The sequence below is a fragment of the Aythya fuligula genome, chromosome Z (genome assembly GCF_009819795.1).
Source record: "Aythya fuligula isolate bAytFul2 chromosome Z, bAytFul2.pri, whole genome shotgun sequence".
Taxonomy (NCBI): Eukaryota; Metazoa; Chordata; class Aves; order Anseriformes; family Anatidae; genus Aythya; species Aythya fuligula.
The window spans coordinates 15,183,372-15,207,405 of NC_045593.1; the positions used below are offsets into that span (position 1 = coordinate 15,183,372).

Below are 24,034 nucleotides of genomic sequence, written 5' to 3' on the forward strand. Positions count from 1 at the left end.
TGCACTGACACAGGTTGCCCAGAGAAACTGTTGATGTCCCATTCCTGGAAATGCTCAGGGCCAGACTGGATGGGGCTTTAAGCAACCTGGTCTGGTGGGAGGTGTCCCTGACCATAGCAGGGGGTTGGAACCGGACAGTCTTTAAGGTCCCTTCCAACCCAAACCGTTCTGTGATTCTATGATTATTTGCACAAGTTTGTCTATATAATTCTGTATGCATCAACAAGAAAAAGTGATAAATGACAGCAATTTTCTTGCCATCTTAAATTCATTCATTTGAATTTTGGCCTTATTTTTCAACTGTAAAATTCATTACCTGAAATAAAAGTATGAGGGATTGCTTTAACACCAAGCCAGAAGTCCCACCTTCCTGCAGTAAGCACACCTCAGCAGGCTTCCTAAAACCTTAAAATCTGTTTGTTTTGATATAAACATATTTTGATAGTTTGAAGTCATCAATAAACTCACACTAATAGTGATTGGATTTTGCAATTTGTGCTTTCTTGAAGCGAGTGATTTCATAGTTCTCAATTCTTAATTATATCACACTGAACTGAATAACAGTAGTGACAACAGAAACTGGAACTTAATTATATTTTCACCTTTTAATTATAAAGCACCCAATTTGTATTCAGTATCTAAATTCTTGACAATAAATGGAACATAACCATTCCCATTGAATTGATATAAAATTGCTTTCTCAGCTCTGAAAAAGTTAATTTTGGAAAATAAATTTTTAGATTACATTACATAGTTTTCAAACAATTAAAATAATGGGAGAAGAGCTTGGGGGGGGTAATTTTATTTATTTATTTTTAAATCCAGCAGACATTGAACAAATTATTCACTTGTTAAGGGCTTGTTAATGGCAAAAGAACCTGTTTAGCCTGTACCAGGTACATCTGCTGGAATAAGGTTACTGACCACATCCCATATCTTTCCATTCCTGAACAGTGTAGCTGCTAACATAATAACTCTACTGGAATTATATCATTTAACATTTTTTAAAATGAAATTTACTTTGCTTTAAATACATTATTCCTGTATTTCACTGCTTATTTTCATAGATTCAGAACTATTGGACTGATAAGAAGGTAAAAATAAGTAACAGGCTTTTTTATTATTATTATTAAAATTGTTCATACATTATCAAGAAGAAATGAAACCTAAAGAAGTTATCTTTAATCTCAACAAAAGATTATATTTTCTTATTCATATCAGAGAAATGACAAATGAAAAGAGACTGAAAAAGATCTTATCTCCCACGCATTCAAAGAAAATTTAACTTAAAGGTCAGGAGACAAATTTAGGCTTTACTGTCAAAAATGAATGAAGAGGAATTTAAGTACTGAAGGAAGAGGAGGAAAACTTAAAAAAAAAAAAAAACAAAAAAAAAAACCACACAACCAAATACAAAACAAATTTATTTGCAGCATCCAGGAAGGAATTCTTTATAATTCCCAGCTTATGCATGTCTCTCTAAATACCTTTGAAGCTCGAATACATCTAAATAAGAATCAGCCCAGAGCATGCTAAGCATGATATATACATACAGGATGGTAATCAGGGTGAAACAATGCAGTAGCAGCTATTTTATAACAGATTGTTTTGGTGGTTCTCTCTGGTAAGAAAAAGAAACCTTGAGCTATTTCAATACAAAAGACAAAAAAACACATCATCCTGAAATGCCACTTTACGTACACGTATTTATTACTTATCCTTATTTCAGAAGTTCATTATAGACAGTGGTAGTTCAGAAAGATTTTTGAAAAATACATAGTACCACTGCTTTTTTCCTCCTCAATGAGGGATCAGTGTGATATATTTGACCTCCAAGACCATAGCAGAGATCCAAAAAAAAGAAAACCAATCCAAAATATTAAAGACCAACTCTTCTGCAGTTTTAAGGAAGAAAGTAGCCAGAGTGTTTTTCAAGGAAAATACTGAAAGAAAGAAAACAACTGAAGATAGTATGTGATGAGGTTTAGACAGTTTCCACAGATTCATCAGAAACCACAGGAATTTGAGTATCAAGTGATTTTAAGTTATAACTCTTAAGAAAAATAAAACTTCTCTTACACTTAATTACTACCCTTCCTGAATGCTGCCTGGGAAGGAGAACACTAAACATGTATATGAATAATGAACAGGAATAAGTGCTTCACAGAATCAAAAAATATTATTTGAGGCCGAAACTGACATAGACATATTAAATCAATCTTTCACTTCAGAAGTAATAAATACATGTAGTTTTGTTTTATCTTACTCTAATGAGAAAATTCTGATTCTGATTTCCTTCCCTCTAACATGTGTACAGAATTGCCTTTAGCACGTCTGATATTGTAACTTATAAGAAGTAGTACCTCTGATCTCCTGATCTCAGCAGGGTTTCCATTCTGTCTCTGTATTTATTGATCAGGGAGAATAACCAGCGAAGCAGATCAAGGCAATACTGATTGCCATAAAATTCCTAGTAGAACTCCTATACAACTCTTGCAAACCGGTTTACCTTTTGCTTTTGTAATCCTCCTCTCCCGAGCGACCTCAGAGTAGAAATACATTCATCATAGATATCTTTGCTGTCTCTAATTAAAACTATTTATTCAAATAAAAATGTAGGACTCTCAGAAAACTATGCATTCATTTAGCCATTTTTGTTCTTGTGATGGAAAGTCTAAATGTTGCCTTGAAGGGGTGGTTGAGTGGCTAACTTCATATAATTCATCTGGTTCTTCCATTTCCTGTAAACTTCCTGGCAGATGTCTAACTCTAACATTTGGTTAGCACATATTCAACCCTGATGGAATCTGATGTCATTCATCACAAACAGCAGATCATTTCTACTTTTATCATGGCTCAATTTACTTCCTTAAATCTGGAGTTTCTTTAAATCCCAGATTAGATCTAATTTTGAATGAATGAAGCACCTTGCATCTACCATCACTTTTCTGTAAAATGTAATTCCTGTAGAGACAAACACATGTAAAAACTGCTTTACTCATTGTATGAATGACAGGAGAAACTGAATGCCTGCATAGCCAGCTCAGGGAAATCAAGAGATGGCCCACTTCAGGGCAGGGATAGTCTTCTAGTTGCTGGTGGCAAAGACAAATACAAAGCACATAACCCATCCTACATGCTTTACAGGAGGTGACCAAACATTGCAACTGTCCAAGCTAGAAAGCACGTTTCTCAGCTGGCCTCATCTCAAGATTCTGCAAAAGCTATGAGACTCTTTGGAAGACACAAACATGAAATAAATAAATAAATAAATAGCAAATAACAGCAAACCTTGAGAGCAAAGCAAAGCAACTAGAAAAAGGTGACTAAAACTTTTCTAATCCACTTAGGAAAATTAAGGTGAACTGTGAGGTATCAGTATACTTTCCATCAGCCTGGACTTCAAATAGCCAAAAAATATTTGCATAAAAATGCAAATGTCTAATTTGAAGGTCTAATTTGAATGTCTAAATTTTATTTGTGGGAACAAAATTAGTATCTGAAAATATTTTTTTATTAAAAAGTTGTTTACTTAAAAACTATTAGATGTGCTTGTCCATTCAGTTGCAGCTCTTGATGCTTAGTGAAGTTCAGCACTTTGAATCTTAAATGTGGAACTCCAAATTTGAAGTTGCCAATTAGAATCTATGTTAAAGTAATACTGCTTTCAAAATTCAGAATATATATGTATATACTCATATATATCTATGCATAATTAAGTCAGAGGCAGCACCTACAACTTTATCATCAGAACCAGGAGGGCAGTAGTGGTCCTTAGCATACTGGCTTACACAACCCATTTGCTACGTATCACATAAGGGGGGAGGTCAAATGTCCCTATTTTTTTTCAGTTATTTTTTTTTAAAAAAAAAGAAATACCAAACATGACTTAGAAATAGTTTATCTGTCACTTTCTCTGGCTTAATCACAAGTGGCAAAGAACATCTAATTCAAAGGACTGAATTTCCACACAGTGGACTTCATGAGTGCAAGTTTTTTATACAGCAATTTAACATAGTTTGAGAAAAAATGCAAGAGTAGTCTACTTTCAAATGAACACCACGAAATTTAGCCTGTTTGTGAAATGGTAATTAAGAACTACTTCATGGCCTGCATTCATTACTTTACTATCTTTTACAGCTTGCTGGAACAGCAATAAATACTCACACCTGAAAAGAAAAATCGGTATGCTATGAAGTCAAGACAGTCTTGGTATCTCGATCCTTTACTTCTCTTTAAATCATCATTTTCATATTCACTTAATAATACTATTTTAAAGCATTTTCAGGGAAGGATGCTGCAAGAGAAGATAAAATCTGAGCTACAGATTCAAGTGATGACTCCAAAATTCTCATCCCAGTATGAGTTACAAGGATGCAGCTTTTCTAATCTCAATATTTTGGCCACCTAATGAAATGCTGTTTCATGCCAGTAGGTATTACTCACACTGTGAACTAAGTTTTTGTATTATTAGTTTGAACTTCAAATCTTCATTACTTTGTATACTAGGAATCTCCATCAGAATTGACAAAAAGTTATTAATAGCATAGGAAACAAATTTTAACTTTAAGACTTAAATAGAAATATGCATGCACATATAGTCTTTGAATCATCCCTAAGACTCTCTCCACAGCATCTTTTCAGTGATACAATTATGTAAAAAGTGATTTAAAATGTAAATACAGAAATCATACATTGATTAATGTATCTTAAGCACAAAGCAGAGCATAAGAACTACCATTAACTGATTGTATATATTAATACATACAATGAAAAGTTTAGTCTATAATATTTTAAAATCCTATTCAGGTTCTCTTAACAGAACATGAGTATGGTAAAATAAATGTACATGTACTTCAAAATGCACAGTTTTAAGGCACAGCATAGTGGATTTTCTAAAAATTGTTACAAGAAAACCAACCAAACAAACCACCTTGAACTTTGCTTTAGGAGTCAACGGAGCTTTTCACAGCACAATAACTTCCTGGCAATCTGCAGCATCTACTGATCAACCACAGACTTGCATTAGACTGTTCTTTTTGAATGTCATATTTGTTCTTAACATACATGACAAGGATAAAAGGATTTTTTCATTAAATATTAAATTCAACACATCTACATTGAACTTCTGAAACTGAATGTGGAGAATGCTCATGATATTCATTCCAGAAATTATCAATTTTAAAAGAAAAAAAAAAAAAAAAAGACGGATAAAAGAATAACAAATTCAACTCTTTCAGCACCATATTACATGTAGGTAAAAGTGACTGAACAAAAGTCTGAACACTTTGATCTGCTCTGAATTTCAACAACTTAGCATTTACTACTCCAGCAATAAAGTGTCAGATCTGAACCCAAATAATTTAAAGTTATAGATTAAAAAAAATAAATAAAATCACCAGTAGGAAAACCCCACAGCTAAATTAACTCTTAAAGAAGTTTCCTTCCCTGAAAATCAGAAGCACACAAAAAGAACTACATCTTGAAATCTCTTCTAGCCCAGTCTATTCTAATGCTTCTCAGAACATTTCAATATGGTCTGCCCAACAGCTGTAAAAATATTTTGCTGTCCTGCTCTCTCTCAATTAATGCATGTACAGACAAAATGAAATAATCAAAGAATCAAATCAATAAAAACAACAAAAGAACATTAAAATCTGGCAGTGGCCTTCCTTTTGGCAAACTAAAATTACTGTGGAAGTAAATGGTGTGCAACAGCTTCTATGAGTTACTTTTCAAAAAAAGTAGTTTCCAGTCCTTCTCAAACTTGTTCTTCAACTTTCTGTATATGGCACCACAACAGTGAAACTGCTTTTTAACATTACTGAAGGACAAGGCAGAAAAAACTTTAAGCCCTTCAGCTTTCATGGTACTTGTGGTGGTTTCCCACTGATGGCCAACTAAACTCCAACACCACATGGTTGTCTCATTCCCCTTCCTCAAGTGTAGAAGGAAGAGAAAATAATGGAAAATGGCTCAAGGGTTGAGATAAGGACAGGTAGAAAACTCACCAATTACTGTCACAGGCAGAACAAACACAGCATAGGAAGATTAGTATAGTCTATTGCCTATTACTAACAAGCTAGAGCAGTAAGCACTAAAAGCAAACTAAAATCACTTTCCCTCCCATCCACCCTTTTCCACCCCATCCCACTGAGTGGCACAGGGGAACAGGGGCTGTGGTCAGTCCCTGACGCTTTGTCTCCATCGCTCCTTCAGGTCCCTCTCTGCCCCTGCTCCCTGTGGGGTCCCTCCCACAGGATGCCGTCCTTCCTGAACTGAGCCTGAGGGGGCTGCCCACAGGCAGCAGCTCTTCGAGACCTGCTCCCACACGGCTCCATACCACGGGGTCCATCCCCCAGGAGCAAACTGCTTCAGCACGGGGCCCCAAGGGTGGGTGGCAGCTCCCCCCAGACCCCCTGCTCCTGCGTGGGCTCCTCTCCACGGGCTGCAGCTCTGGCCCGGGGCCTGCTCCTGCGGGGGCTCTCCATGGGCTGCAGCCTCCTCCAGGCCACATCCACCTGCTCCACCAGGGCTCCTCCACAGGCTGCAGCGTGGAGATCTGCTCCATGTGGGACCCATGGGCTGCAGGGGGACAGCCTGCTCCACCAGGGGCCTCCCCACAGGTCGCAGGGGATCCCTGCTGCGTGCCTGGAGCACCTCCTGCTGCACTGGCCCTGGTCTCTGCAGGGCTGGTTCTCACTCCTCTCTCCCAGCTGCTGCTGTGCAGCAGTTTGTTTTTTTTTTTTTTTTTTCCCTTTCTTCAGTCCAGTCTCTCAGAGGCCCAACCAGTGTCACTCATCAGCTCAGCTCTGGGCAGCAGCAGGTCCCTTTTGGAGCTGACTCTGATCGAACATGGGGCAGCTGCTGGCTCACAGAGGCCACCCCTGCAGTCCACTGCTGGGGTCTATCAAATCCTTGCCAAATAAACCCAGTCCAATACTTTGCATTGAGAATTTTACTGTCTTCATCAGAAAGTGAAATACAAACATCCCTAGTCTTCTAGCCCACTATGTATGTACTCCTAAAGATTTCTTGGCATTTCAAAGTCTTCTTTATTTTGTACTGTACCGGAGCTTTCTGAGTTTGCTTCTACACGCATAATCCTTTTTGCTTGGTTGTATTCTTGCAATGCTCAGCCTCAGTTATCTGACCTTGTTTTCACTTTCTGTCATTTTTCTTTTCTGCATTTGAGATAGTGATGATTGTGATCAAGGTGATACTCTACTGCTCTCCCAAAGCTTTCTCCATCCTAGAAAAGTTTCTTTTCAAGCCCTTAACTGTCCTTCTTTAATTTCATTTCTTTTTAAATAGATGTCTCAGAAGCTTTCACTTACCAAATCTATGAGCTCACAAAGTCTGTCTTCCTAAAAGCCATTCCTGATATTTTGCCATTTTCCATTCTGTGCTTTCTAAGGATCTCGAGCCTGCATTTCATAGTTACTATCCCACTCAAATCTTTTTTTATTCACTCAAATTTTTCATCTCAGTTACCTTTGAGAAAGGATACTGCAATGTCTGTAGTCTATACCTGGGTTCATATTTATCTAAATCCAGATCTAGAAATATCCCTGATATGGGATTTAACCCAAACCTAGGGACATAAATCCAGTCATGCAGTCAAAGTCGCTGACTAACACTTAGATGCTTTAGATACAAAGACTTCCATACATAAGTGTATATATTATGGAAACTAACATTCTACTGTAATTTGTGCCAAAAGCTGCTGATATCATAGGACTAAGCAGTTCAGTACCCACCCTGTGCCAAACGAAATGTTCCTATCCTGCAGTCGCCTCCAATGCTTTCTGCAGTTGTCCACTGAGCACATACACGGTCATCCCTGAGTACCTAGATAATGCTATCAAAAATGGCTATCAAATGCAAATTGGTGTTGCAGCACTTGCTCAGAAGGAGGGGGTACACCTTGGTTCTGTGTCTTCCTGGACCTCAAACCCTAAACTGGACCTCAAACCCTAAACTGAAGTCTTCCAGAAAGACATCTTAATGCATAGGCAGTGCCCATCCCAAACTGAGAATTGCTTCCTGTACCAAGGTTTGGTTTTGAGTTCCATGGCTGTGGCATCCAGGCAAATAAAAACTTTTTTTTTTTTTTAAAAAAAAAAGATTATTTTTCCACCTTAAACAACACTTGTAGGTATTTTGCAACAAACTGTCACTGTGTAAAAACCCTGAAGAATTCCTCAGAATGGAGCTATGCATCTGAGGAAAGTTTTGCTAGTGTTAAAACATTTGGTAGAGTAGACATTAAAAAAAAAAAAAAGTTATTTTTTCAGTTTCCTCAATAAAACACAATGCCATGATTTAGCACAGATAACAGGGTACAAATGGCTTATTTCAGTCTGCTTCTGTCCCTCAGTGTAGCACAGTTCATTGTACCTGAGATAATGACGCTCACTGACGTGGCTGTGTTGTTACCAGGCAACCAGAGATAAAATGCAGGGTTTAATGATTTTTATTTAATGTATTTTTATGAGAAAGTACACTCTCTTTTTTTCCTCCTATGATATTATTTGAGGTGGAAATGCTGTTTACACAGGGAGATATATTTAGCCATCCTCTTGCAGTCTGAACAAGAAAATTATTCAAACTCGATATTCAAACAGCCAGTCAATAAATATTTCTGAACACATTGACTATTACCATTCTCAAACACTTATATTGTGGCAGTGGCTGAGATCTAAAACCACTTTGCCAGGGACAACCATTCAGGAGGTCTTACAGCAGAGAATAACAGTGGCAGCGAACAGACAGCAGCTTAGTGGTGTTGAGGCTGTTACAGATGTCCATGCACTTGTGCAGGGCACAGACAATTTAGCCTCTGCCTAAATCACCCTTCACCTCTCAGTACTGTCATGATGCCTGACCCTGGCAAAATCATCACCAGAGCTGTCCCTCCTGGTGGGGCTCTGCTCTCAAGAGCTTCTGCAGGAAGATGCACATCTTAGAGGGCAGCCTAACACCACAGCCCTTGCCCTAGCAGTACGGGCCACACATGCAGGTGGTAACACTGTAACTTCAAGATGCTACATGTTCCATTTACTATCACACATTTCAATTAATCTCTTGGGAAGCCTGACAGCAGTGCCAGATGATGAACTCAGCAGACAAGTTCCTCATGTAACAGAGAATATCTGGAAAAGGTTACTGCAGATGTAAGACCACACAAGCCCTCATGTTTCTCCAGGTGACAAGCCCTTCCTCTGCACCTTTACAAGACTCCATGACTGGTCTGTAAATTGTGACTCCTTTACAGCCAGTAAAATCCTTTTAGACTGGTTGATTCCCCAACTGTCCTACCCTTGTTGTAGGAATGCCTTCCTCACAGGAGCAAGAAAGTGTTCATAGATCCAAAAAACAACTGAAGGGCACTGGAGGCCTCAGGTCCAAACAAAGCTACAGCTCTAACTGCATGATGGATTTCTGTGAGTTTTGCAGGATGAAGTGACAAATAGATGTAACAAATAAAGAACCATTCTGGAACTCAGCACTGTAGAAGAAATAAAAAACAATCAAACTCCTGTGTCATCTTTGTTTTCATGTACAGATAAGGACAAACTAACTAAAGTTTCTGCTACTGGATTATTTAACATTTTTCTCTGTAACAATTGCATATCAAAAAAACAGAAATCACACAATTCAGTTAAAACTTCTTTTTGACCCTTAGTATTGGTCATCTGTAACTGAAAGTAGAAAATCCACTAGCCAGCACAGTTGGATCTGTCCAGATAGTTATCTATGCTTCACCAATCATCCTTGCTATCAAGCATCTTATCAGGTTCTACTTCCTCTCACTTCGAAAGACAAAGAAATATATGTAACAGTTCAAAATACTTGTGTGGTTCAGTAAACACCTCTTGCATTTCATTAGTTTACAACCAATATATTTCCAATCCCAGAAAGGCTACTACTTTTTCCTCCTCCTTCAAAAGCCACTCTATGCACAGACACTCTATGCCTTTTTTAAGCAAACAAATTTTAAGCAAGCAATAGCTATCAGTTTGTGGATTTGTGAATGTTGGTTTTTGCATGTGTGTGGCTCTGCTCCTACTCTTCTTATCCACAAATGCTGCCAAGTTTTCTCACCTATGAACTCCTACAAAAATTAAGTCTCTCCATACTTTAACAAAGACAGTGTAAAATGCCAAACTGACTCAAAACAGAGTATATATTAAATGTTAATGTATTAACGTTTAATACATTAAAGAACAATGTGTTTTGAACTGTATATGCATGTCAGGCATGCATGTGGAGATTCACAGCTCCACAGCATATCTTATGACAGGGTAAATAACCGATCCAACCAATTCCCAGTGTACTTCCTAGTTTCACCAAGTTCACAGATACCTTGAAATTGAATTTCCAGTATTTTTTATTTCCCTTGGTATGGATCTCACTGGATCCAGTTTCATTCCATATTTTTATCAATGAACAGAAACTAAAATAAATCTGCGGAAAGACCGGTGCAGTAAGAAATCATATGAATGAAGCAGCAGTACCAGACTGAGTAAAACGAGTGTTTTTTACAAAATGAGTGGTAAAATTTAAAAATTTTACCAGACCAGGTAAAATGAGTGTTTTCAAACTTAACATATTTCTAACACAAAGTTAGACAACTAAGGACAAGGAATAGCTACCATACTTCCAGAATGCATGCTGGAAATCATTGATTACACCTTTCCTGAAGTATGCCAGAAAAGGATTGACAAGGTGTACACAACTAACTCTAAAGGAAACCTCTGTAAGGGGTCTAAAGGAAACCCCTGATCATCAAGAAATATGGGTGTGCAAAAAATGACCGCAGCAGGACTGGACAAAAGGGTAACTCTACTTTTGCAGGTGACAGTAGTGGTATCAGCATTATAATGTGAAGACACTCGTGTTGGTAACATCTGTAAATTTTCAGAAAAACAACAGAGGCAGAAGGAGATGGAGATAAAATGTATAGGAGAGCTGAAAATGTTTTACTGTTAGAATCATTAAGACCTCAATCTGCTTATCATATCAGCAGCACTGAGAAGTCACTCCGTGGGAAGGAAATGTCAGCTACAGAAAGGTTTCTAATCTAGCAAAAGAGAGCAAAAGCATTGGAAAGAACCTAAAGCCAGACTAATTACAGTACGAAGACATATTTATACCGGTGAGGATGATTTGCCACAGGAACAGGCACAAAAACAAGGATGGGTTTTCTACTTCTTGCTTCATTCAAAACAAGGCAGGATAAATTTTCTGATGAAACCTACCTTCCAAAATTCAAGTTACACTGATTCAACATACTTACTGAACTTATTACAAACTGAATTCAATAGCCTAGTATCTGTGCTTGTAACCTAATGATTTAGCAAATTAAGTTCTGTTTCTAAAAAAGATTGCTTCTAAAGGAATGGGTAAAGCTCGATGTATAAAAGAAAGCAGAGAAAAAAAAATAGTAACTCACCAGAGTATCTACCAGAAATAGCAAATCCCTTTGCCTCTGTATTTACAGCATCAAATTTTAATGAATGCCATAAAAAATAGTTTCTAGCTTAAAAACTAGAAACATGGGGCAGGGGTGTGTGGAGGGTGTGCTAGTTACCTGCCTCAGCTTGGTACTTCTAGACAAGCAGATGTTGCCAGCAGAAGTCTGGTTACATAACAAGTACAAGGCTACAAATTCAAACTCAGAATATGAGTGCCAAACAGAAATTATAATCCTGCAAATCCCAAATCACTGCATGACTCTGAAGACAAGTCTGACCTGTAGCTAGTGGTGACAGCAAGGAGCAGGGATGGCTTCAAATCTGTACTCGTAAGACTGTCTGCTTAAATTAAGTTAAATGGTCTGTGAGTGAAAAAAGAACAGAGCTTTAGGGAAAGATACCAGAACTCAGAAATCCCTGCTGCCAAGGAAGTATCCGGATTACTAGACTACCTCTTTTTTTTTCTTTTTCTTTTTTTTTTTTCCCCTTTTTTTTTTTTCTTTCTCACTGTAAGTGGGATTGAGAATTTTACCCTTCAGCTTTGAGCAACAAAACTAAGGAGCCTGATGAAACTCTTTGCAGTCGCCTCAGTTACTTAGCAATTTGCTCTAGGCAGCTGCACGGCTGGCAATCTTCAGTACCAAAGATGTACTAGATGGTATACTGAGATAGGTCTTTTCTGTTCCCTGGGTTTGAACTCTTAAATCCTAACACAGCATCCTGAATTCTACTTTGGAAGAAATACTTAAAAGTTAACCCAAGGCATTGCATTTGGCTTGAAATATCTATTTGTCCTAAATCTCTGCTTTTCACCCATTAATTAATTGATAAAAAGCTAGAGTTGTAAAGTAACATTAATGTGCTATCTTGCAAAAAGCAGTTTTAAAATGGTATAGAAATTGCAACAAGACTCAAGGTGGACAAAGTTAAAGACAGATATTCCAAAGATTAAGTGGAATTATAGCAAGAAGGATGTCACATAATTGTTGCTCCTTGACAAGAAAATTCTACCCTATCAAATGTGGATAGAAGAGCAGAGAAAGAGAATGAGATGGAATGTAGGTGGAAGGCTTTGATCTACTCAAATTCTCTAAGCACCAGACAGTGAACAAAGTATGAAGGGTGAGCGACTAGAATGAAGGGGAATGATGAAGGATTCTTTACTTCATTTTTAAATGGAAAAATATTTTAAGCCTTTCTTGAAAACCAATTGTGAAAATTCATGTACTATTGCCGAACGGTCACTAAAAGTCATTTAACAAATTCTATGGTATATTTTGCTATAGCTCTGTACAACAGAAAGAAATAACTTCCCAAATGCATTATGTAGAGATGCTTATATAACATTTTCCAGATATGCTTTTACAAAAACAAACAAACAAAAGCACATGAACCCAGAAGAGACCAAGGCTCTTCTGTTTTGAATTTACTGAAAATGGTCTAGAAGAATTTCTTTTGATCTTACTCAAATCATATTTAGCTTTTTTTTTAGGCATATAAAAAAAAACAAAACAAAACAAAACAAAAAAACAACAACAACAACAACTACCAGTTGTTGTGAGAAAAAACCAACAGTCAGTTGAGAAAAAGGCAGTGAGAAAAAGCCAACAGTCTATCTTTCAGATATTACTATACCCTAACAACTCTCCAGTCACCAATATATTTCCAGTACAGGCTCCTCCATGTTTTCAAACATTATGGTTTCAGACTACAAGGCAAAAAGACAAAAAGATTGGAAGAAGCTTCTAGATTACCTAGCCCATCCTCTTTCTCAAGGCATAATCAAATGCTCATATCTAATTCCTGCATGTTAATTATATAATTTATTTTTAGAGATCTCAACTGTGATAGATTCATGATCTGCTTAATCTATGTTGTTACACATTTATCCTCATTATCAGGAAGTTTTGCATAAGGTCTTACATGAATCTTCTCACATGCAGCCTAAGCCTATTGTTTCTTCTTTCATCCATATATTTATTGTCTTATTTAACAAATGCAAAACCTTTCAAAGGCTGATCACAAAAAATGAAGTCCTGGTCATAATCAGACGAAAAGTGATAAACTGAAGAACGATGATAAACTAATCACTACAACTGAACACAGTGTAGAAAAAAAAAAATCAGAATTCAGAAAAATCTGAAGACAGATTAGACCACCATCCCTCATTGAAAATTCACCAAGTGAGTCAAGAAAAGGAACTCTGTCCCCAGAATGGCATGCAAAACGAAGGGGTCTGCTGCCTACAGGTGTGTAGAGCTTACTACGTTTCAACTACCTACCTCCACCACGGTTGTCTTGGCAGCTTTGCACATTGGCTGGTTGAAATTTCTTGCAGTTTTCCTGCAAAAGAACAGAAAATGAGTAAATACTAAAAGTTGTAGAAGTACAGACATTTCAGAACTAAGTTACATCAAGTATCTCTGTAACATGAACATCACAAATCCTTCTGCCAAATAGCTAGAAGAATAATAAAAACAAGAAGGAAGAAAAAGTACTGTGGAATTGTATAAGATGCATATGAAATTACATCATATTTTCCTACATCGGAGAGTATTTATTACAGCTCTTTTGACTTTTAATCAGCACTTTGTCTAATTGAAATTGGGTATGCTACTGATATCTTCATTTATCAGATTCAAGAGAAGCAGCAAGCTGAGCTGTGTACAAGGTACATTCCCATTACTTCACCACACAAAGAATGAATTTCATCTCCACGGAGGAGTGAGCACAGGGCCTAACAACCTCCCAGATCCCACATATGCCTTCATAATTTAGACTAGGCAGCTATATGGACTTTGGCTAACACTTTGCATGGTAGTAAATTTAATCCAATTCTCTTGATTAAAAAAGCTGTGCCAGTTTTGGCACTCACTCAAGACTCTGGCATTCTTCCTAAGTATTCCCACACCATATTTCTGTTACAAGGAAAAAGAACTGCTAGGAAGTAAGGTAAGACATGGTATGTATAACTGCACCTGGATCATACTGGACACAAGCATAAACAAGTGACCCATTGCAGTGCTTCTGTATTTTCCAGAAAACAAACAAAATTGTAAGGTATAACATGTAAGAAAAACAAACAAACAAACAAAAAAACATATATTGGTGGGGTACCACTTATTGTAATGGTAGAATTCTGTTGTGGTTTTTTGTTTGTTTTTGTTTTCTTTTTTCTTCAAAATACAAGAAAATAGAGTTCCAAATAATTCAAGACCTTTTTTCCCGTTTCCACACAAATATTTTTTTCCAGATTATCCTTGTTTCCCAACGTCTTGCCCTCTTTTTTGCACCCTCTTGTCTAACGGCCATACTTATCATTACAACCCTAATGAACTTTGGCATGCTGCTGCCACCTCGTGGCTTTGGGGAAGGAAGAAAATGGAAACGTGTAAATCCTCATCTGCCATGCATTTAGGACCTAATGCAAAGACCTACAGAATGCAAACTATACCCCAAAACATGTATCTTGAGCAATCCTGTTTTATTGGCAATACATGGCAGCTGTGAAGTCTTTAACAAGAGGCTGCAGAAGGCATGATTTGTGGCTGCATGAACACAAATGCAAGAATAGGTTTAGTTTGTATATTAGGAAAAATGTCTTCACTGAAAGGGTTGTGAGGCATTGGAACAGGTTGCCCAGGGAAGGGCTTGAGTCTCTTGATCTCTGGACGTATTTACAGTCATGTAAACATGGTCCTTAGAGCTGTAGTTTATTGATAGACTTGGCGGTGCTAGGTTAGCAGCTGAACGTGATTTTGGAAGTCTTTTCCAACCTAAATGATTCTATGATTCTATTAAAAAAAAAAAAAAAAAAAGCCTTTGAGTTTATATCCTTTTCTTAATGTTTGAATGCAGTACTAGAAGAAGTCATGTAGAGAAATATACCCTTAAACTAGGTAGAGTATAAGATGAGAAGAAAAATATAATTAAAATAGCAGGAGAATGAATACAGATGGGATAAGCAGATGTGGAAACAAAGAATTCAGTATTTCATCCCAAGTGACTTTTTTTTTTTTCCGAAGACCTTTTCAAGATTGTACTGGTTAGTCTGCCAGTAAAAGAAACCAATATAAAATTATTGTCACTTGAGGGGGGAGGTACTAGAAGCAACATTTCAGTGTCATATGAAGAAGAGTTAATGGGCTTGATTCTGACCCTATTTACAAAAGCTGAAAGTGCTTTTTGGTTAATAAAATGTTTCAGTAGTAGTTGTAGTTTACGAGATGAAAGGTATTTTCTAACGGGTACATCAATCCAGAAGAAGAAAATTCAGGAATACTAATCCTACTTTCCAACACAGAATAGCATTCTGGTTTTTGGAGTTTGAAAAACAAAAACTATCTAGCAAAGGCTACCTTCTCATTTTACAATAGATTTCTAGATATCTAGACACTGCAAGCATATGGATTCCTTTGTTCCAGCATTAGATTCATAAACTGATCCAAACACATGGCAATGTCTTTTCCCCCCACAGACAAAAGACAGCAAACTAATTCACAGAGAACTAGAATAACCAAGTACATCCACCTAGTGCTGCCAAGCTGAAATGACACTTTAGCTGTTTGATGAATTTATGTATTACAGAACCGCTTGATGTGTGAAGAGATGACCTGACATGGCTGGCTGTGACAGCAGGGGGCCTAACACAGGACATCCTCTTCACTGCCCTGTTCTTTTGTCAGGAGTGTACTTTTATGGGCACCAAACCACACCTCAGACTGTGTGAGAGTATATTGGGCTAGACAATTCCAAAACTGAATACAACCAGATGAAAAGGAAGTGCAGCCAAATCAGGTGGAATATTCACAGAAGCAGTGAAGCTGCCTGCTGTTGCTAACAAAGCCCCATGGAAGCTTTAAGATCCATGCCCCTGCTAAGCAAAACCAGTACCTGCATCAGACTAGCACAGTGAAATGCTCAGATATACACCCTTACAGCTAGCACAGGAACAAGGTGAAGTTATTTCATTATGTTTGAGGGAGTTTTGGATTATTTGTCTTGGTAGTGGTGTATCGTATTGAAGAATGAAAGAGCTGTGATGCAAAACTGTCTGCTCACCGTAAAGATGCCTGAACAAAAGTAAAGACAGCATATTGTATGGAACAAATGCACTAGGGAACCTGAAGTCACATGAAGAAAACCCTGTTTTAAAAGCTGTTTCCTAAAGGAACTAGTGCCATTCAGGATCCCAAGAAAACTGTATAGCTTCATGCAGGAGAACAGACAAAAAATTCACACTGGCCTGCATGATTCTAATAAGTCTACCTGAAGTATATCCTTTATATTTAAAAGAAGCTCTTAGCTTGAGCGTGACTAACAGTTTGGCAGTTATTCCACTCCTATTGGCTCAGCAGGTATCAGAGTCATAGGAAATTAACTATAAATAGTGCCACACTGTTGTGAAAGCAGTGGCAGATGCCAGTAAATGAAGAGTCTACATCTATCTTGGCATACATTGGAAAATAAAAACAGAATTTGCATAATAGAAGTAAGTATGGAAGGGTCACAGTGACAGTGACTACAAATCCAGAATGTGTCACAATGCCAAAAATAAATTTTCCTTTCTATCCTGTTGATGGAGCCACCTATAAAGCAACTGTACTTTTTCCCCATTTTTATCCCCATATTTTTCAGTTGCTTCTTCAACACATTGTTCTTCTCAATACATACAGTCAGACTACATTGTTCAGACCCTTCATATAATAAACTGCAACTGATTGTTATAATGCTTACCTTTTCATCTGATAGCCATAAAACAAACAAATAAAAACCAGACATTAAACATAAGCAAACCTCTTCTGCTTCAATTTAGGACAAACCAGAGGACAGATGTAACTACCGAAATAAATGTTATCACTAGTGCAATGCCCAAGTTTTTCACTATAAAAGATGTTTAAAGTCATGTGATGCCTCTCCCTACACCACTGAGATCAAATAGACTTTAAACACGCTTTTCTGGGGACAAAATCAAGCTTTCCCATTATTGACTGGTCAGGAGACTGACTCAACTCCCTTCTATTCTGGCATATATGATACTTGTGTCAGCCTTCAGTCACACAAGAAAAAGGACCCAAACTAACACAAAAACTGACAGGAACAATGTTACTACCTTTCTCCACAGATGATACTATGGCTATGACTCTCCTATACATTATTTTTAACTACCAATATTTTATTGAACAGCTGTATTTTAATTCTCAGAAGTCCTTAGAAAAAAAAAAGGGTTGTTTTTTTTTTGTTTCTTTGTTTTTAATTTTTGATAAGTGTGATAAGTGTAATTTGACATTAGGGAAAGGTAATATGAATTAAAATGAAATCAGTAAAACTTTATTTTGTCATCACACACAAGACAGGATTCTCCTTCACTTTCATTATCAAAATCATTAAAGAATCTTTTCCAACTGATAAACAAGTCATACCTGAAAATGATGTTTCCTGCACGATCAGCCTTCCATGCCTTCACAAGGGCAAAGTCTCCTGTAATTGACTTCTCGAGGATAAAGTGACGACCATCAAACTCTCGCACCTACAGAGGTAAAGTACACTATTGAGATATAGGTTTCTTCAAACAATCATCTTATGTAATTTTCATTTTACAAGGTTAATTTTACAGACTGTTTTATCTGGTCTTTTTGCACTATGTACAATTCTATCTGAAAAACTGTAGCTTGTGTGTGTAGCCACAGAGCTTGTAATAAATCCCAGGCTTATCCCAGTGTGTGTTTAGTGAAGCATATACAGAACAGAACAAGATACATATTCCTGCTGCTCCATCTACCGGTATTGGACATGCTTTTTGTTGTATATCTACTAGCTAATTAAGAATCAAATTGCTAAAGCAGAACTGTTGAAAAGGTTCCTAATGACTGCTTATCAGCAGAAAATCCAAATTTAAATAAAGACAATTTGATACAAAGCACTGAATTCAGATCATCTGACAGGCTGAATTTTGTTTTGTCTCCCTTTATGATTAATATTTGTAATGATAGTGTTCATGAAGCCTGAATACTAACTGACAAACAGATACTGTTTTAACAGCTGCGTAAAAATGAAATGCATTTTTCAAGAATAAATTCACAATTTCTTCTAACCAAGGTAAAAATTCTTCTGATTCACTGACAAGCTCACTCATAACACACTTGGGCTTGGGAAGCAGGTAAGTTACATTCCATGCAGAAAATTAAGTCTAAAAAAGTATTCTGGCAAACTTATCACTAGGTTTTCTCATACATGGTTGCATTTTCTTTGCAGTCACAAGTAAAGCTCACTATTGAACCACTGTATAAGGCAGAGGCAGAATTGAACCCGAATGGAATATTCAATATGCACAAACTCAAGATATATTTTTTTGTATCCACCAGATTACTGATATGAAGTAAAAAGTTCAGGACTTTGTTAGATCTTTAAAAGAAGAATAAACAGACAGCAATGGAGTAGACAAAAGGAATTCCTCTTCATGTTATTAGATAAATTTTAAGAAACATGAGGACATTTTTGTGCTTTTATGTATCCAGTTAAATCCACCAAAGAGAAGTTAGTTGGACTAGGTCTCTGCCCTCTCCATGTTCTCTGTCGAGGAGCCTGAAACTATCCAAGATCCCACAGCCACGTGTGACTTCCTCAAGAACCTGTTCTTCCCCATCTTGCTTTTATCAGTTACAGGGGGCAGGAATGAGCAGGGGGAGGAAAATTATTCTACCTGGTACTATAGACATACTATTAATCCAACATACCAAGGTTAAACACATACCAAGGTTAAACTTGGTATGTTGGATTAATAGTATGAAATAGTATGAAATTCAGTTTTCAAAGCAGAAGGCATCCTGAAAACAGATTTACAGATCTTACCTCCCTTGGCTGGCTGGCAATGGCAATGGTGCCATCTGTATTGTATTTGATAGGTGCGCCCCCTTCCTGCACCAGTGTCCCGTAGCCAGTACTGGTGTAAAACGCTGGGATTCCTGCTCCTCCTGCTCTAATACGTTCAGCGAGTGTACCCTGTGGGAAAACACATTCAAGAGCTAGTAATTTTGTCTAAAGTCATATTAAATTTAAATGGCACTTTCCAAAACAGAAACATAACATTTATCTTAACATAAATATTTCAGACCCCTGTATTTCCTTGCATGTTATTAATTCACTTTATTGTTCACCAGTGTACATACATAGACTGTAGACCTACCGTTGCCATGAAGATTTACACAGCTTGTCTATGCAGTCCACAAAGCAAATCACATGACTAAGGAGTTGAAGGTCTTCTGGATGGAACTACTGAGCATGAAGTAGGAAGATGGAAAAAATGAATTGCAAGGTGATAGAGAGGTGAGATTTGAGGCTTTTGAAATGTGAGAAGTGACAAGTGCCTGGCTATTTCCATGTCAGCTGACTGAACCACAGAATGGTTTGGATTAAAGGAGAATTTAAAGATCACCTCGTTCCAACTCCTCGGCCATGAGCAGGAACACCTTCCACGAGATCAGGTTGCCCAAAGCCCCATCCAGCCTGGCCTTGAATAGCTCCAGGGTTGGGGCATCCACAACTTTTCTGGGCAACCTGTGCCTCAACTCCTTCACAGGAAAGAATTTCTTCCTAACATCTAATCTAAATCTACCCTTTTTTAGTTTAAAGCCACCTCCTGACAAAGAGTCCCTCTCCAGATTTCCTGTAGGCCCCCTTTAAGTATTGGAAGGCTTCTGTAAGGTTTCCTCAGAACCTTCTCCAGGCTGAACAACCCCAACTCCCTCAGCCTGTCTTCACAGGAGAGGTGCTCCAGCCCTTCCTTTGTGCCCTTCCTTTGGACTTGTGCTAACAAGTTGAAGTCCTTCTTGTGCTGGGGGCCTGAGAGCTGAATGCAGGACTCCAGGTGGGGTCTCACAAGAAAACAGTAGAGGGGGACAATCAGCTGCCTCACCTCATGCTGCTTTTGATGCAGCCCAGGATAAGGTTGGCTTTCTGGGCTACAAGCTCACATTGCCAGCTCATGTCGAGCTTTTCTTCAACCAACACCCCCAGGTCTTTCTCCTTGGGGCTGCCCTCAATCCATTCTCTAGCCATACTATATTGGTGCTTGGGATTGCCCTGGCCCAGGTGCAGGACCTTCCACTTGGCCTAATTGAACCTCATGAGGTTCCCACAGCCCCACCTCTCAGGCCTGCCCAGGTCCTCGCATCCCTTCTCTCCAGCTTGTTGACCACACCACACAGCTTGGTGTCATAGGCAAACTTGCTGAGGGTGCACTTGACCCACTGTCCACATCACCAAGAAAGATGTTAAATAGCACCGGTCCCAAATACCAGCCCCTGAGGAATACCACTCATCCCTGATCTCCACTTGCTGTTGACTGCAACTCTTAGAGTGTGACCATCCAGCCAATTCCTTACCCACCGAGTGGTCCATCTGTTCAATCCTTGTCTTTCCAATTTAAAGACAAGGATATCATGGGGGACAGTGCAAATGCTTTGCACAAGTCCACGTAGGTGATGTCAGTTGCTCATTCCCTGTCCACCAAAGCTGTTACCCCTTAATAGAAGGTCACCGGATTTGTCAGGCACATAAGCTGTCGCCAGTCACCTCCTTATTTTCCATGTGCCTTAGCATCGTTTCCAGGAAGATTCATTCCATGACTGGGTATAAAAGGATATTTCCTGTTCATCCCTGGGAGTCTTAGACACAATCCCAAGAGATTGAGCCCAAGGGACTATTTTCTGTAAAATCTTTATACTGTAGCTTTGCCTAGAGACTTAAGTTAATGGCTATTTCAAGTCCAAAAGCTTTGCATCACCTTTGGAAATGCCTCCCAATAACATGCTGTAGGTTTTAAAGTTATAGTACCTATTTTATAAAACAAGTTCCCAGTGGAACACCAATGCTCATAGGAGTAGGATCTCATTATATTCCAGCTATGGAGGTACCTTGCCAGTGCTAAAAAGTTGTATATGTTGGATCATAACACTGTAGACTAACTCACTGAGATTTAACAAACAAGAACAAAAGACAATGTATTCTAAACATCATCTCAGAAAAAAATGGTCTCCTCTTTTGTTTCTTACCCACTAGATGGCAGACACTGCATACACAACTTCCCCAAATAACACACCACAGCTACCATCAATCCAGGGATTCTCTGACTTTTTTCCCCTTATATGGGCCACAGCAGTAGGCCAGCCATAGTTCATGTGTTTTTCTGTCACCCAGGAGGAACTACCAAGGACAGACATTGTACAGTAAAACATATTATATATGTTTTACACACATGCATATATGTGTATATGTATGAGTGTACTTATATTTACTTGAAATGAATGCAATGTACCACGCCATAACACAAATTCACACAATATGACCAGTTAGATCTTAACAGCGCAGTTGCAGTCTACAGCTCATGACCCTAACTTGGCAACTGCCATCTTTCTCTACTGCACATCTGCACAGAGAAAAAACATTAAGAATACAAATTAATTTAAAAGACCACTTAAGGAACATTCAAATCAGTATTTTAGATGAAAATAAATCACCAGTCTTCTTACCTGAGGTGTAAGCTCAACCTCAAGCTCACCAGATAAATACTGGCGTTCAAATTCAGCATTCTCTCCAACGTACGATGATACCATGCGCTTTATCTGCTTAGTCTGAAGCAGAAGACCAAGTCCAAAATTGTCAACACTGTGTAGAAAAACAGAAGACAATACTGGGCATTTATAACTGTTTTGTTTTATGCGAAGTATCTGATAAATTTTATGACTTAACTAGACAGGACAAAGTTATCTTCCCCCATTTCTGCCATAAGGAATTGTAGATTAAAAAAATAATGATAAATTACAGCTTTAATGGGGAAAAAAAAGCATCAAAGCTAAAACTGAAATGTAGGAGTCTATTGCTCACACCTCTTCTCTTCGAGAGCACTGAAGAAACCCAAAACTTCATTTTTAATGACATTTCCTATGTCACAGCTACAAATATGGGCTTAACAAGTGCTGTTATGCTACATACATGCACCTTTAAAAAGCTTTGCTAACTAAGAAAGACTCAGACAAGGCACAACCTGGCTTTTAGTAAACAGAGACTTATTTTTTTGTTTGAACTCTTGCTCCCTAGGGAGAAGACCAGTTAAAGTGATTGTTTAGCAGCTCAAGGAGAAAGGTGCATTCACATTTATAGTGCTGGATTATACCCAAAGCAAGAGAATATTTATATTTAAATTTTCTTACTACAGTAAGTATTCCACTTTCTTATTAAGAAATTACCTACTCCAGCAACATTGCATTGGACATTAAAATTGCAGTCAAGATATTCTTGTCTGTCACAATGCCAGCTTAAACTGAATGCCAAAGGTAACAGATGTTTTCCTGTGCCAATGCTTCAAAATATTCCTAAATTCTAATGTCCTAAAGATGGTCTTTATTAGTCTTTATCACTTTTGTGATTTTTGCCAACATGTATTGTGTACTGGTAGGACAACAACATACTTCAGGTTTTTTGTGACAATATAAAAACGGAAATAAACAGAAACCATATTACAAATAAACATTTCTTTCACATTCCCACATTATGCAGGATATCAGCAGACTGGTACATGTGTGTGAAGCTCCTCTACCTCTGTGCTGATCTCTGTAACATGAGTGGAGAACTCAGACCCTCCACACACAACATGGGAAAGATGCCACAACCCAGAGGCACCTCACAAAAGTGAGGTGTATTTGCTAACAGCTGTCTCAATTCAGTAAAACAAGATTATCCACACAGCGGAGCATAAGAAATACTGAATGAGTGTTCTATGAGAAACCAAAGCCAGTACCCAGCACACTGTACTTAGCATGCAAGTGTTTACAATATAGGCATCCTACTGAAAACACCACTCCTGAAAAAGATTCCAAAAGCTTGTCTGTATTTTCTAATTACATTAATTGCTTTAATGAAATATATCACTTCCCAATACTAATCTCACACTCTTAGCATTCTTACATGATGATGTCTACAGTACTCTTCCTTCTCTAGATAGTCAGAAATGAACTCTTTCCACTAATGACCACATGAAGAAATTAATGCATCATACCACTTTCTTTTATACATTACCCAAATTATCATTAAGTATATCCCCTAGCCCTGGTATGGCAATGGGGAAAAAAAAAAAGGGAAAAAAAAAAAAAAAAAGAGTACTGATGCTGAGTGTGCCTAGTGTTATTTGTTTTGCACAATGAATAGTATAGTTCAAATGAAATAACCCACTGGACCTCATTCAATTCATATTAATACTCCACCCCTTAACATTCCATTTTACACACCTCAGTTGTGACCTCCTGGCATCCTTTCAAAAGGCCAGATTCAAGAAGTTAGCACATCAGTCTTTATTTTCTAACAGAAAAGCAGTAATGGTGAACATAATCCACATGCTTATACATTTTTATTCTTAAATTTAATTCTGATTAATTAACTTGGACCAATGCAGTATTCCTGTTGTGGTACATAATATATAGTATTTCCCAGCATTTACTGTTCAGACAGCTCCACAGATCAATGCAGAGCATAAGCTTATCTCACAGTGGCTGTTTTTT

General features: G+C 37.8%; 1 protein-coding gene across 1 annotated transcript in view; it reads right to left on the reverse strand.

Moving 5' to 3' along the window:
- Window positions 1–24,034, reverse strand: part of OXCT1 (3-oxoacid CoA-transferase 1) — an 88,501-nt gene that overhangs the window by 48,128 nt on the left and 16,339 nt on the right. The window contains exons 4-7 of the mRNA XM_032205369.1: window positions 22,010–22,145; window positions 19,332–19,481; window positions 17,903–18,009; window positions 13,763–13,823 (exon numbers count right to left, since the gene is read on the reverse strand). Coding sequence (XP_032061260.1) covers window positions 13,763–13,823; window positions 17,903–18,009; window positions 19,332–19,481; window positions 22,010–22,145 — 454 coding nt within the window. The remainder of the gene's footprint in view (window positions 1–13,762; window positions 13,824–17,902; window positions 18,010–19,331; window positions 19,482–22,009; window positions 22,146–24,034) is intronic.